The sequence below is a fragment of the Elaeis guineensis genome, chromosome 1 (assembly GCF_000442705.2).
Source record: "Elaeis guineensis isolate ETL-2024a chromosome 1, EG11, whole genome shotgun sequence".
NCBI classification, from domain to species: Eukaryota; Viridiplantae; Streptophyta; class Magnoliopsida; order Arecales; family Arecaceae; genus Elaeis; species Elaeis guineensis.
In genome coordinates, this window is record NC_025993.2 from 23,003,572 (window position 1) to 23,018,803 (window position 15,232).

Sequence of the window (15,232 nt, forward strand, 5' to 3'; positions counted from 1 at the left end):
CTAAAAAAACCAAAGGACCCAGACCATGTCAATAGGCACCTTATTCTTTGGCTGAAAACCTTATTAAAAGTTTGAAGAGGTCCGATTCAAAGCATGTGCGGAGAGTAAAAGACAAGTTAGCATGAACTTTGGCTATGTCTTTGACAAGTCTCAACCATAATTTCTTGAAAGATGTCATAACACCACACAGGGCCAAGAAGAAGTTCCACGGTGGTGACCACTTTGGCTCAATAAAATTCCAACGGGAAGCTTCTGGTTGCATGTGAATTGTTGCCATGCGACCATGTTTATTCAATCACAACCACTATACTTATCGTAGAAAAACTTCCATCATTTTAGATAAATGTCAAATTTATGCGGTGTATGATCACAGATGAATGCTTACATAGTGGCCGTCCAAACAATCTCGTGATAATTTTTTCTATATGGTTTTTTCTCAGGGTTTTAGAGATTTCAAACCTAAAATAGTATTAAAGAAAAAAAAAGAGAGAGATAGAGGTAGAATTCAATGATGAAACAATTCATGAATATCAAATGAAATGTTTGATTCAAATGGTCATTGCTTTCAGCTAACCGAGAGCCTCTAGAGTTTGTTCCAAAGCCGTAAATCATGATTAAGTATTCCTTCTTAGAATCCAATTTTGGTCACCTAATTTTCTCTTTACCTGTGGATTTAAAAAAGAATATAATTAATAAATAAAATGTCTAAGTAACACTACCATAGTTCGGTGATGTGACAATATACTTTAGGGTCACATTAGTATCTTCCATAACTTAGCGTAGAAGACTAGTAATTAGGTAGCATTTTTGGTTTAAGGTCTAGAGGTACTACCTTGAGTTGGTCCTCAATGCAGCATGAGAATTACTTTTAAAAATTGGGATAGCTGTTATCGTTCTTCATTGTATAATGAACCCTCATAATACTAAAAAGTGAAGGAAAAGATAATTTTGTTGGTTTCTTATTATATTTCACTATAATACTGTTATAATGAATATAATTATTATTTAAATATTAAAAATATGAAATGTTACTATTTGAGGCGAATAACCATTATGATGATCTTACACTAGTCAATAATTGTTAAGGTGAGGGCCTTTTCTAATGCTGTAATGTACTGTTGCTTTTGGGGTTAATACTGGCCGTGCATCATTGCTTACTAGATTTTTTTTTCTTTTTCTTTTGTCCATTTATGAGATAGGGGAGAGAAGTCTAACTATTGGAGAAAAGAAGGTACCTAGAATTCTAGGATTTTTTACTTAAAAATTTCTGAAATAATGTCCTAAAAAATAATACTACACAAGTCCAAATCATTTTGACCCCTCACTTCCAAACAAGAGGGTGCAACCACTGAGCTCAAGCTCAAATCACTTGCTAGATGTTTTAAAATGATTAGATTGATTGCCACAATTTATACATGACATTCTGATATGATAGTGTCATAGGTTATGGCAACCGATATTAAGCTCATGCACACTCATGCCCATGTGAGTTAGGTTGGTTGATGTTGGATGGGTCAAATCAAAGAGCCATCAATTTCAGGTCATTTGTTAATTTGGGGTTGGGTTGGGTCAAAACATGGAAGATGCAAATATGATCTTCATTGATCATCATATCTATAATTTGACCCAAGCTGGACTAATATTTCATAAAAATCAGGTGTTAATCAATGTTGAGATTTGTTAGGTCGGACAGGTTGGTGGGCAATGCAACCAAGGTTAGGCCATACAATAATTAGATTTCATTGAATTCAAATAAGGAAGATTCGAGCAAAATTCCAAACAATCATGGAGCCTAGAAATTGGCCCATCCTGACCCAATACTTCATACAAGTTGTTCAAGGCCCAATCCATTTACTGCAACAATGTCGATTTCCAGTCACAATAATTCATTGTCATTTGGCTTCATGCTCTGTAGTTTACTTCTCATGTTTATTTCGCCAACATTCTTATCTGTAACTCTCATGTGTGTTGCATGGACATCCTTAATCTACTTCCAGAATTCCTTAGTGACCATCCACCCATGAGCCTTGTCTAAATTTCTGTGTTAATAAAGATTATGTATATTGAGATGAGAAAGCTGTGAATCAGCCAAGGCTCAAATAAACCTTATCGCAAGGCTTATTATGGACCAAGTATTGTTGCTTCTCTAATTAACAACAAACTGTATGTTTCACCAGCACACTAGAAAACTCTTTCGAGATTTAATCATGGAAGCCACAAACATGGTAATTACATGCAACATAGAGTCTGAAAGATGAAGATTTATCAAGGACCAAGACCATGTCAAAGGCATTTTATGTTTTGGTTCAACACTTGGTTAAAAAAAAAAAAGCAAATTTGAAGAGGTCATCGAGGCACCCTGGCTGGAAATGGAATAGGCAAAGCCTCTGCCTTTGGAACAGGTTTGGAAACTCAGAGCAAAGTGTTCGGAACTGGAAAAATGAAATCTAACAAATTCTCGAGAAATTTCAGGCTAGTACATAGTAGCGGCCTTGTGTGAGGATAGTAGGGAGAGGACGAATCTAAGAGGTGAAGAGGTGGCTTTGGCAAGTTTGAAATCGTGATTTTGGCAAAAGCAGAGTGATGACAATGATCATTAGAAATCTTGAGAATCCAAGAGAGAAGAGGTAAAGGATTAGGAGAATTGGCTCGTCCTCTTGAGGGGTGGTGGGAACCTTAAATAGCTAGGAGGCTAGCTTTCCTAGCAACCATCGAAGATCGAGAAGAGGAGTGGCCCCTTTTCAAGCCAGGCCACAAGCCAAAGTCCAGGCCATGATCCGAATTAAACATCAGGCTGGTGAAGTGGACCAGACCCAGTTCATTTTGGGGTAGGCATTATATACAACCTCTATCAGAATTCACTCGGACAATCCTAAAGCAGTGTACCTCAATGAAGTTTTTCTTGATTTCTAGATCCACCAGCAGGTAGGCAAAGGAGCAAGGGAGTCCTCCTCGGATGTCCATCTTATAGAGACTAAGCAGAGAGATTAAGGTCTCCCATATTTATACTAGAACTAACTAATTGACTTTTTTGTTTGGTAAGAACTAACTAATAGGCTTTAAAAGAGTTCATCACAATTTAAAGTGTTGCTGAAGTAACGAAGGCATACAATGCCTAATTAATATCCATGAAATCAAGTGCAACAAATAATAGATTTGCCAACAGATTTCTAGCTGTCTCTTCCTTGATCCTCACATGGTACATTCAAATATTACTCCTCTTGAATAGTAGTTAAAGATAAACTATTTGGTCTATGGGTATCTAGAGTCCACATTCATGGAGCCCTTATTGTTCGAGAGTCAAATCCTCTTTGGAAAACCTTTTGGTCAATAGCAGAAAAGCTTCCAATAGCTTTTCTCCAAAAAATAAGTCCTACATGGATCATGATGCACACTTTTCTTCCATGTAGACTTGGACTTGCTAGTTTGTGCATTTAGTCAGTGCATGTGCAAATTGAAGATTTTATCGGAAAGTCTAAGTTTGTAGAAAAAGTTTATACCACTAAATCCTCTTAAGTCCTTAATGAGTGGATTTTGAATCTCATAAGAAATTGTTCCTTATGTTTTCCTATTGCTTTCTTTACCTTTTGTGAGCCGCTCGCTTGTCTTTGAATTTTTTACTTTTTTTTACTAGTTTCTTCCATTTGGTGAATTACACTTCACTCGCTTTCAATTCTAATAATTATTCTCTGGTTAGGGTCCACTCCCAATCACCTTTTCCAAAACAAAATCTTAGCATTAAGGGATTGAACATGACGTTATTGGAAGCCAAGCAATCAACCTAGCAATATTTACTTGGACGTAGACTCAAATTTCCAAACCTCCATGCTTTTATATGATAGGTGCAAGGATGAGATGAGAAGCAAGTATGCATCAGATAATTACCTTACAATATTCACCCCACTATGAGGAATTGCTACTACTTTGTCATCTACTCAAGGCTAGCAATTTTGTTATGGACTTTACTAATTGTAGTCCCATGCAACTGCAACTCTAGCTTTGGGTGTCCTTTGGAGGAATATGAAGCTCTATCAGAGTTTAGATCTTCTCTCCTTCACAACAACTATACTTCACCACCCACATAGGGAAGAGGGAGGGACTACTGCCTCTGGAAGAGAGTGATTTGTAGCAACAATATAAAACAATTATCGAAGCTTATGCTTTTGAGCCTTGTAGAATATGATCAATTTAAGCAATGGTGATTGAATTTTAGTATTTTTTCTTCCTTTCATGAGCTTCGACAACTTAACTTATCTGACAATCAAATTATAGGATCGTTATCATGGATGGGCAGCTAGCTTTTCTCTCATCCAACTTATTTCTTTAATTTCATTCTATTCATATTTTCTATCCTTTTGTTGCAAATAGTGCTTTTGATATAGATTCTCTTTCTTTACAATATTCACCCCACTATGAGGAATTGCTACTACTTTGTCATCTACTCAAGGCTAGCAATTTTGTTATGGACTTTACTGATTGTAGTCCCATGCAACTGCAACTCTAGCTTTGGGTGTCCTTTGGAGGAATATGAAGCTCTATTAGAGTTTAGATCTTCTCTCCTTCACAACAACTATACTTCACCAACCACATAGGGAAGAGGGAGGGACTACAGCCTCTGGAAGAGAGTGATTTGTAGCAACAATACAAAACAATTATCGAAGCTTATGCTTTTGAGCCTTGTAGAATATGATCAATTTAAGCAATGGTGATTGAATTTTAGTATTTTTTCTTCCTTTCATGAGCTCCGACAACTTAACTTATCTGACAATCAAATTATAGGATCGTTATCATGGATGGGTCAGCTAGCTTTTCTCTCATCCAACTTATTTCTTTAATTTCATTCTATTCATATTTTCTATCCTTTTGTTGCAAATAGTGCTTTTGATATAGATTCTCTTTCTTTGGAAACATTTTATTTGATAGATATATCGAGACTAAGAAAGTTAGAAATTATTGATCTCAGCAATAACTTACTCACTAGAACTATTCCATTATCTCTCAAAAATTTTTCTTCACTTAATGTCCTAAATCTAAGATTCAACATACTGAATGGCACACTTCATGGAGAAGGTAGTAACTTACAAAGTCACCTACAGCTATTTTCCTAGCATGAAACTATTAATGCATGGAGTATGATGGTTTATATTATCTTATTGCTTTATATTAGCCTCTTCCTCATCAAACTTGTTTCTGCAATTTCATTCTGTTCATATTTTCTAGCTGCTTGCCGTAATTATTTTTGATTTTAATTCTCTTTCTTTGGGAACTTTGTGTTCGACAGATATATTAGGATTGAGAAAATTAAAAATTCTTGATCTCAACTATAACAGGCTCATTGAAACTTTTTCATTAACTCTCAAAAATCTATCTTCACTCAATGTCCTCAATCTAAGATCCAACAAGCTGAACGGCACACTAAATGGGGAATGTAATAACTTATCTGAGTCATCTACAATTATTTTTGTATTACAAGACTATTAACACATTGAATATAGTGGTTTATATTGTCTTATTGGTTTACGTTACTCTCTCCTCATCCAACTTATTTTTGCAATTCATTCTATTCATATGTTCTAGCCTCTTGTCGTAACTATTTTTTATTTTAATTCTCTTCTTTTGGAATCTTTGTAATTGACAAATATATCAGGATTGAAAAAGTTAGAAATCCTTGATCTCAGCTATAATAGGCTCACTAGAACTATTCCATTATCTTTAGAAATTAATCTTTACTTAGTGCCCTCTATGTACAAGGAAACTATCTAAGTGGCACATTTGATGTGCAAGGTAATAACTTAAAAGCTCCTTTATAATTATTTCTCTTTTACGACATCATTAACACATTGAATATGATGAGTTATATATTGTCATCTTGGTTTATGTCAGCATCTATCTCATCCAACTTATTTCTCCAATTTTTTAAGTGTATACATATTTACTATCATCTTATTTTAATGTGCAAGTTAAGAACTTAAAGGCTTCTTTGTAATTATTTCTTTATTATGAGATCATTAACATATTGAGTATTGTTGGGTATAAAATACCCCCCAGCCGAAGTTCGTGATAGGAGTGGCCCTTCGGGGGTTCTACCGACTTCCGACCTGCGGCACATCCCCCCGAACCTCTCTGGCAGTCGAGCCTTGCAATACTTTCAAGTTTTGCCAACGGATAAGCCCCCACCAGCATCGACCGGATTCTTCACGGCGGACGGACTCCACCTAGGCTTCCACGATGATCGACCACCTTCTAGACTCCATCCGGACTCCTACAGGAGCCGGACTTCGTTCTCGACTTCAACTGCAGGTAGACTCCATCCGGACTCCTACGGGAGTCGGATTCGTCCCCGACGCTAAATGCAGGTAGACTCCATCTGGGCTCCTACGGGAGCCGAATTCTGTCCCTGACGCCAAATGCAGGTAGACTCCATCCGGACTCCTATGGGAGCTGGACTTCATCCTCGACTTCAACTGCAGGCAGACTCCATCCGGACTCTTACGGGAGCCGACTTCGTCCTCGACTTCAACTGCAGGCAGACTCCATCCGGACTCCTACGGGAGCCGGACTTCATCCTTGACTTCAACTGCAGGTAGACTCCATCCGGACTCCTACGGGAGTCAGATTTCTTCCCCGATGTCAGATGCAGGTAGACTCCATCCGGACTCCTACGGGAGCCGACTTCATCCCTGACTTCAACTGCAAATAGGCTCTATCCAGACTCCTACGGGAGCCAGACTTCGTCCTAAACTCCTATTGCAGGTGGACCTCACCCCGAACTCCTACAAGGATCGGACTTTGAGCCCCTACTGCAAGCGACCCGCTCCGAGTTTCTGCTACAAACGATCTACTTCGAGCGGTCCGCGTCGGATTCCCACTGCAAGCCTTTGGCCGAGCTACCATCGAAGGCGGATTCCATGGATTCCTTCTGGATTTCTATAGCAGACAGGCCTTGGCTGAAACTTCCCGACAAATGATCCCCAACTGGGCTTCTACGGAGGATCAGACTCCGACCGAACTCCGGCCAACAGGCCTGCACTCCCTGGCAGGCCGCAGTAACGGCCACGATTCTGCTCCACCTCCTGCGATGGATTTTGCGCGGCCCCATCACTCCCTGGCAGGCCGCAGTAACGGCCACGATTCTGCTCCACCTCCTGTGATGGATTCCGCACGGCTCCACTACTCCCTGGCAAGTCGCAACAACGGACGTCGCTCCCCTATCCTCAACAGACTCCACGTGGCGAGTCGTGGTAACAGCCATGACTCCATCCCACTATTCTTCATAATAAATCTCTCCTGGCCCCATGCGGCCCATGACCAGGCGGTTACGAACGTCGCCATCAATCCATTGCCCCCTCTGCCTATAAAAGGGGGACCCCAGATACGTTATTCTTTAAGCTCTAATTCTTATCCCAAAACTCTACTAAAATTTTCGTTCGAGCACTCCATTTTTGTTGAGGCAGAGAACTGACTTGAGCATCGGAGGGTCTTGCCGGAGCAACCCCAACTCCGGTTTAGACTTCTTTTGCAGGTCCCGACGGCAACCGCGACTCCCTCAACTCCAGCTTCTCGATGCAGGCAGATTTTTGCACCAACAGGATTGGCGCTAGAAGGAGGGCCGTGTCTTCGCAGTACCCTTGTTCTTAAAGGAGCGCTCAACGGGACCGCCTCCGGTCAGCTTTTCCGACATCCTCTCCTCCTTCCCTCGCTAGGTCTTCGCCCGATGCCTCCCCACAAAGCTTCCACACGGTGATCCACGGCCTCGCGGCCAGATCTCAGGCTCCGACTTCACCTCCATTTCCCAGCCTCTTCCCCCTCCTCCGGTTACAGTGGTTGGCGCGGAACAGTTCGACTTGCTGGCCCAGCAGGTCAAAGGCTTCGCTGAAGCGGTGCAGGCCATGCAGCAGCAGCAACAACCGCAAGCGTCAGTGCGGCTGGAGAGAATTTCGTCGGAACTTCAAAATCGACGGTGGGATGGGCCACTTGGGCCAGTCGCCCCGTCTTTCCTGGAAAGATGAATCCGAGGGTGGAGAGCCCTCAGTCGGATCATGATTCCACCCTGGGAGATCTCTACCCCCATTCTGCCAGAGGACCCTCGAGATCCATAGTCGAGAGAATTTTTGGATCGGAGGCTCCAGGAGATGAACCGGTGGATCAAAGAACTTTGCCACGCTCCCCCCGCTTATGGTGAGGAATTTGTACTGACCCTCCCTTTTCTCAAATGATCATGCAGGAACCGATCCTGCCAAACTTCAAGCTCCCTCAATTTGAGAGCTATGACGGACTTCGGACCCAGTTGACCACTTGGAGACCTTTCGGATAATGATGCTGCTTCACGACACACCTGACGCCATTCTATGCAAAGCTTTTAAATCCACCTTGAAGGGAGCGACGAGAAACTGGTACTTGGCACTGAAGTTGGGTACCATCTTTTCCTTTGATCAGATGAGCCACCAGTTCGTGGCTCATTTTGTTACCAGCCGGCGTCCCCGAAGGGTTTGGAGTCCCTCATCAACATCAAACAGAGGGAGGGGGAGTCCATTCGGGCCTACATCAACCGTTTCAATATCGCCGTGCTGGAGGTCCGGAACTTGGACCAATCGGTAGCGATGGCCGCTCTGAAGGGCGGCCTTCAGAAGAACGATCTCTTGTTCTCCCTGGAAAAGAAGTATCCCAGAGATTTTGCTGATCTATTGGCTCGGGCCGAAGGATACGCTCGAGCAGAAGAAGCCTTCAAAATGAAGGATGAAGAGACTGCAAGAGAGCAGCAGGTGGGGGAACCGAGTAAGCCCAATTGAAAAAGGGCCAAGAGAAGCTCAGCCACGCTCTCGAACTCCTCCTGGGCACAGGTGCGCCCAGACTCCTCCCCGAGCACGCAGGCAGGGAAGCCGGAGTGGCAGGCTCACCGGGGCTCTCCCCAGGAAGATTTCGCAGCTATGCCCCCCTCAATACGTCCAAGACCCAGGTGTTGATGGAGGTCAGAAAGCAGCTCCCGAGGCTAGAGAGGATGCGCACGCACCCCAGAAAGCGCAATCCCAACAAGTTTTGCCTCTACCATCGTGACCACGGCCATGACACGGAGGAATGCATTCAGCTCGAGATGAGATCGAGGAGCTCATCCATCGAGGTCGGCTCGACAGGTTCATTCGGCACCGACCTGAGGGTAGAGAAGATCGGCCAAGGGCCCTGCTGCAACCGAGCTGCCAAGGAGGGAAGAGCAGCCCGGAGATTGGCCTCCGATTGGGATCATCAACTCCATCTCTGGAGGACCTTGATAGGAAGCAGACCTTCCACAGCCCTAGGGTTTGAAAACTTATAAATATATTGTGAACGATCTCGCTTTAAATCAAGATTTCTTTCGACTTGCACACCCTTCCCTTTTTGGCATGGACTTGTAACGACAGGGGATGACCCCGTCGGACAACAAAAACAAACCCCAATGTGGCTGTTAACCACAAGGTCGAAGGTCGGTTCTTTGTAGATGGATGGGGGGAGAGGCCATACAGCGCCCATATGCGTCCCCACAGCCATGTTAGGACAGGAGGAGAACCTCGCCCTAACATGAGCAAGGTCGAAGGCCCGATTCTTTGTAGACCGGATGGGGGGAGAGGCCATATAGCGCCCATATGCGCCCCCACAGCCATGTTAGGGACAGGAGGAGAACCTCGCCCTAACATGAGCAAGGTCGAAGGTCCGATTCTTTGTAGACCGGATGGGGGGGAGGCTATACAGCGCCCATATGCGCCCCCACAGCCATGTTAGGGACAGGAGGAGAACCTCGCCCTAACATGAGCAAGGTTGAAGGCCCGATTCTTTATAGATCGGATGGGGGGAGAGGCATACAGCCCCATATGTGCCCCCACAGTCATGTTAGGGACAGGAGGAGAACCTCGCCCTAACATGAGCAAGATCGAGGGCTCGATTCTTTGTAGACGGATGGAGGGAGAGGCCATACGGTACCCATATGTGCCCCCACAGCCCATTAAGAACAGAAGGAGAACCTCGTCCTAACCTGAGCTGGAACGATCACATCAGAAACTGGGGAAGAACCTCGTCTCGATGCCAATTAAGGTCCGGTCATCCGAGACCCGGCAAGAAAGAAGAAGAAGGAGGAAAATATGAAGGAATAGCGCGGACTACCCTAACGAAAAATAGAGGCAGAACTACCCTAAAAGCATAAAGGACCTCGTCTCTATGAAGAGGGAGGAAGAGAAAGAAAGATCTACGGTCGCGAACAAAAGGAAAATCGACACGGCGATGACTAGGAAGTCCAAGCGACGTCGACGTCGAACCAGCCAAAAGCATAAGAAACTCGATAATGATGACCTAATACATAGATGAACAAGGAATCTTTGAATAACATCGACATCGCAAGGGACACAAATGAAAGAAGTCCGACGCACGACAATTTGACATGACATACGGGTAAGGTAGCAAAGATCTTTTCATTTCATTAGCAAAATGTGCATTACAGAGCCTGGAAGATAAAAAAAAAAATACAACAAAAATAACAACGACAGCGACAACGACGACGACAAACAGACAAGCGGCAAAAGAAGACACTTAGAGGAACAAAGGATAAAAAGAGCCCAAAAAGAGCCCTAAGGGGGCCTGGCTTCCTCTGACCTCGAACTTTCAGCTTCGACCCTCATTAGGGAGTGCCTTAAGCTCTCAACCTCTTCTTCCAATTCCTTCTCTCTCATCAGCACTTCCATATATCTCCGATGAAGCCGCTGGCTTTCGTTCTTCGCTTCTCAGTGCCTTTTTCTCAGGACTTCAGATTTCGCCTCTGCGTCCCTAACTGCCTGCTGCTGCATACCAGCTGGATCTTCAATTGCTGTAGCTCGGCCTTCTCCTCCCCAAGGGCGGCAGATAGCTCTTCTACGGTTCTTCTCAGGGATTGGAGTTCGTCGGAATCCTGGACGGGAGCGAACTGAGCCCCTCCAGCTAGCTGCCTTTGAAGGTGGGCAACCTCATCGGTCGCCATCCTGAGCTTCCCCCTGTATTCGTCCACCTGCCTGCGCCAGCCGGCCCGGTATGCTCATAGTTCACCTCGGCATCCTGGAGCTACTGCTGAAGGTCGGAGATCTTCTTCGACCATTTTCGGTCACTATCGGCCTGAGTAGGAAGTCGGGATGAGCTTCCTTCCAACTGGCTGATCCTCTCCCGTGCAGCCGACAGCTCCACTTTGAGAGAACTGATCTTGGCAGCTTGAGCCCAAGATCGGTCGCTGGCGTGCTCCTTGTGTTCCGCGAGCTCCTTCTCGAAGTTCGCTTTCCTCCAACTGTACTCCATGATCCCTTCACGTGGAGGTTCTGAAAGTGGATGGCCTCCATGGTGGCCTCAGAGTGGCTCTCCGTCAACCTGCGGAGTTCGCCGTCCATCTTCTTCGACCTCTTTGTCAGATGATGAACTTTCTTCTTCAGACGTTGGATCATGGACTTCAGCAGAATTTTCTGTGGCAGGGGAAGTGCTTCGGCAGGATACTACCATCGGGAGACAAAAAATCAAGGCACATCTCATTGCAGGAAGCAAAGCAAAAAAAAAAAAAAAAGAAGGTGGAGCAGAGTGGGGAAGCCCTCTAAAAGGAGAAGCCCAGTTTTATTGATCAAATGTTTCTTAAAGACAAGAGAGAAAAAAAAATTACAATAAAAGAAAAATACAAAGTCAGAGGTCTTAGACCTCTGAGGTAGGGGTTAGGGAGCTCGGTGTCCCCAGAAGAGGGGCTACGGTGGAAGTAGCAGTGGGAGAGGGACTGGCTTCATCTTCAGACACCTCGCCCAAGAAGCTGAGGTCGAGCTCGAGAAATTTTTGGACCACCTTCTCCTGACAGAGCTCGAATCCTTTAATGAAGGCCTCTTGGCCGAACTTGATGTTTAGGTCCCTCATCTTCACAGAGGTCTTGAACTCCACCGCCAGAACCCTGGCCTCTGAGACCAGGATCGGGATCTGCTCTGCCAAATTGGCGACCTCGGCCTCCGCCTTCCTCGTCGTCTCCTCCGAGGTCTGCTTCTCTTGCTCCAGGGCCTGCTTTTCTTTCTCCAGGGCCTGTTGGAGGTTGGCTACCTCAGCAACCTTTTCTTGGAGGCGGGCGACTTCGGTCCGACGACGCTCCTCCGCCTGGATGGCATCCCTTCTCGCCCGATTCGTCACCTCGATGTTGGCGAGAAGCTGGTGCCTGATCTACAAGGGCAGCCAGGAGGTCAGAATAAGAGTTGGAGAATTAATTAAACAAAGGTGCGAGGGGAAGGAGGAAAGTAAATCCGTTTACCTCGAGAAAGGACCCTAGGGACTCCCAAATCCGCTGTTCGGGATCGATGCGATCAATCCTCTGGATGACTTCGGACAGGATGCAGCCGTCGATCAATCACTTTATCAAGTCCTTATCATTAAAGGGGTTGTCCCCCGGCTCTCCTTCGGAACCGAGGGACTCTTCGATGGTGGCTCGACGACTACTCACCCTGCGGGCCACCGACTTCCTTCTCCTCCCCTTCTCAACCCCTGGCGCTTCCTCGAAGCGAACCCCCGAAGCGGGAACCTCGGCGAGGGGACTCCTTGAAGATGCCCGGGGAGCCAGAGGTTCGGCGTCCGAATGAATGTCCACCGCGAGGGCCGGCTGGGCAGGCACGGTCGAGCTCATATCCTCCGTTCTGGCTTTCTTTGTCGGTTCGGAGGTTGCGGCGCTTTTTCTTTTGTGGGCCTTGAGACCCCTGGCGAGCATCCATGCTACTTCGGCATCCATTCCTAAGAAAAAAAAGAGAGAGAAAGAAGAAAAGGAGATCAGTGATGGGGTGAAAAGGGAAGAAGTGGCACGCAAAAAAAAAAAAAAAAAAGAAAAAGGGAGAGAAAAGAAAGAAAAGAAGAGCAGGAGAAAAGAAGAGCAAAGGAAAGATGGGATACTCGCAGGATCTAGGGGACTCAGGCCGATGTTGAACAAAAACTGCTCCTTCAGAAGGTTGAGAAGGGAAGGAGCCGAGTAACTAAGAAGCCTCTGGGTAGCCTGAAGGTCGTCCTCCCCCAAACTAGGAGTCCGACGGACAGAATCTCTCAGGGAGCCCCAAAGGGGCAGTCCCAGCCTCAAGGTCGGGCAGTGGATAAAAAGGTACTTCCCCTTCCACTTATGGATCGAAGAGGGAGAACCTTTCAGCAACCTCTTCTTGCCGAACTGGGGGAGAAATACCACCAATCCTTTGCCGAGGGGTGACGCTTGAAGGTGTAAAAATGCCTAAACAAGAAAAGAGACGGCTGAACTTTGACTACATGGCAAAGGGAGAGGAACCCTATCAAAAACCTAAAGGAGTTCGGCGCAACTGAAGCTAAAGAAATATCTAAAAAATGGAAAAGGGCAACGACGAAGGGTGGAAGCTGAAGTCGGAGTCCGGCATGAAAGGTCTCCTGATACAGGCAGAAACGGCCAGGAGGGGGGGTGCTAGCCCGGTCGGAGGGACCAGGAAGCTCCAGATCATACTCTGGAGGAACCCCATACTGAACCCTTATCAGTAGAAGTTCATCCGGAGTCAGGGAACAGGGAATGGCACTCGATGCAAAAACAGGGCAAACCCCAGCCCTAGATGTGGGTTCATCTGCAGTTTGGGGGTTCTGGGGGACTGAGACGGACGAACTCCTAGAACCACTAGAAGCGGAGGTGCCAGAAGACATTTCAAACAAAGGACCTAAAAATCCTGGAGAAATCAGGCGGGGCAGGGGGCGAAAAGTTTGCGGAGGATCAAACCAGAGGAATGCGGTAGAAGAAAAATGGAGGAGAAAAGGCACCTAGATGGCAAGAGGAGAAACGAAGGTTCTGAGACTAACCTAGATCGCTCCGAAGGATGCAGAGGGGCGAGGACAGGGATGACTCGAAGAGCACTTAGGGCCAAGGTGGATGCCAAAGAGGGTCAGGGCTCTCGGAGAGAAGGCAGACACCGACAGAGCTCTCAGGCAGAATGAGACTCCTGAAGGCAGAAAGACGGGTTTAAATAGACCCTGGGATCCGGTGCTATAATGATCGCGGATCTCCCCAGGCCGACCCGCGCTCGCCATGTGTCCCACTCGCCACAGCAGGCGGCTAAAAGCGGCTGACAGCTGACAGAGCTATTACTGCGCCGTGCCTGGGCCAGCGCACCAGCGGGAATTCTGAAAGGTCCCTTCGGATCGCCCTGATTTGAAAAGACTCCAGCATGCGCACATTAAATGCCGAAATATCTGAGGGCGATCATGCACAGGATTCGAGGGGATAACTCTGGTTGTGGAAATTTCTCTATACTTTCTTCATTCGAAACTCAAACTCGAAAGTAGGGGGACTGGTGTTGGGTATAAAATACCCCCAGCCGAAGTTCGTGACAGGAGTGGCCCTTCGGGGGTTCTGCCGACTTCCGACCTGCGACGACATCCCCCCGAACCTCTCTGGCGGCCGAGCCTCCGCAACACTCCCAAGTTTTGCCAACTGATAAGCCCCCACCGGCGTCGATCAGATTCTTCACGACGGACGGACTCCACCCAGGCTTCCACGATGATCGACCACCTTCTAGACTCCATCTGGACTCCTACGGGAGCCGGACTTCGTCCTCGACTTCAACTGCAGGTAGACTCCATCCGGACTCCTACGGGAGCCAGATTCCATCCCCGATGCCAAATGCAGGTAGACTCCATCCGGACTCCTATGGGAGCCAGATTCCGTCTCCGACGCCAAATGCAGGTAGACTCCATCCGGACTCCTACGGGAGTCGGACTTCGTCCTCGACTTCAATTGCAGGCAGACTCCATCCGGACTCCTACGGGAGCCAGACTTCATCCTCGACTTCAACTGCAGGCAGACTCCATTCGGACTCCTATGGGAGCCGAACTTCATCCTCGACTTCAACTGCAGGCAGACTCCATCCGAACTCCTATGGGAGCTGGACTTCATCCTCGACTTCAACTGCAGGCAGACTCCATCCGGACTCCTACGGGAGCCGGACTTCATCGTCGACTTCAACTGCAGGTAGACTCCATCCGATCTCCTACGGGAGCCGGATTCGTTCCCCGACGTCAGATGCAGGCAGACTCCATCCGGACTCCTACGGGAGCCAGACTTCGTCCCCGACTTCAACTGCAAATAGGCTCTATCCGGACTCCTACGGGAGCCGGACTTCATCCTAAACTCCTATTGCAGGTGGACCTCACCCTGAACTCCTACAAGGATTGGACTTCGAGCCCCTACTGCAAGCAACCCGCTCCGAGTTTCTGCTACAAACGATCTACT

The 15,232-nt window shown here is 46.5% G+C and overlaps 1 protein-coding gene across 1 annotated transcript in view; it reads left to right on the plus strand.

Moving 5' to 3' along the window:
- The window catches only part of LOC105035042 (uncharacterized), a 36,567-nt gene that overhangs the window by 5,008 nt on the left and 16,327 nt on the right, over positions 1 to 15,232 (plus strand). Inside the window, 2 exon segments of the mRNA XM_073250774.1 lie at positions 4,924 to 5,085; positions 5,291 to 5,428. Of these exon segments, the coding sequence (XP_073106875.1) occupies positions 4,924 to 5,085; positions 5,291 to 5,428 (300 nt within the window).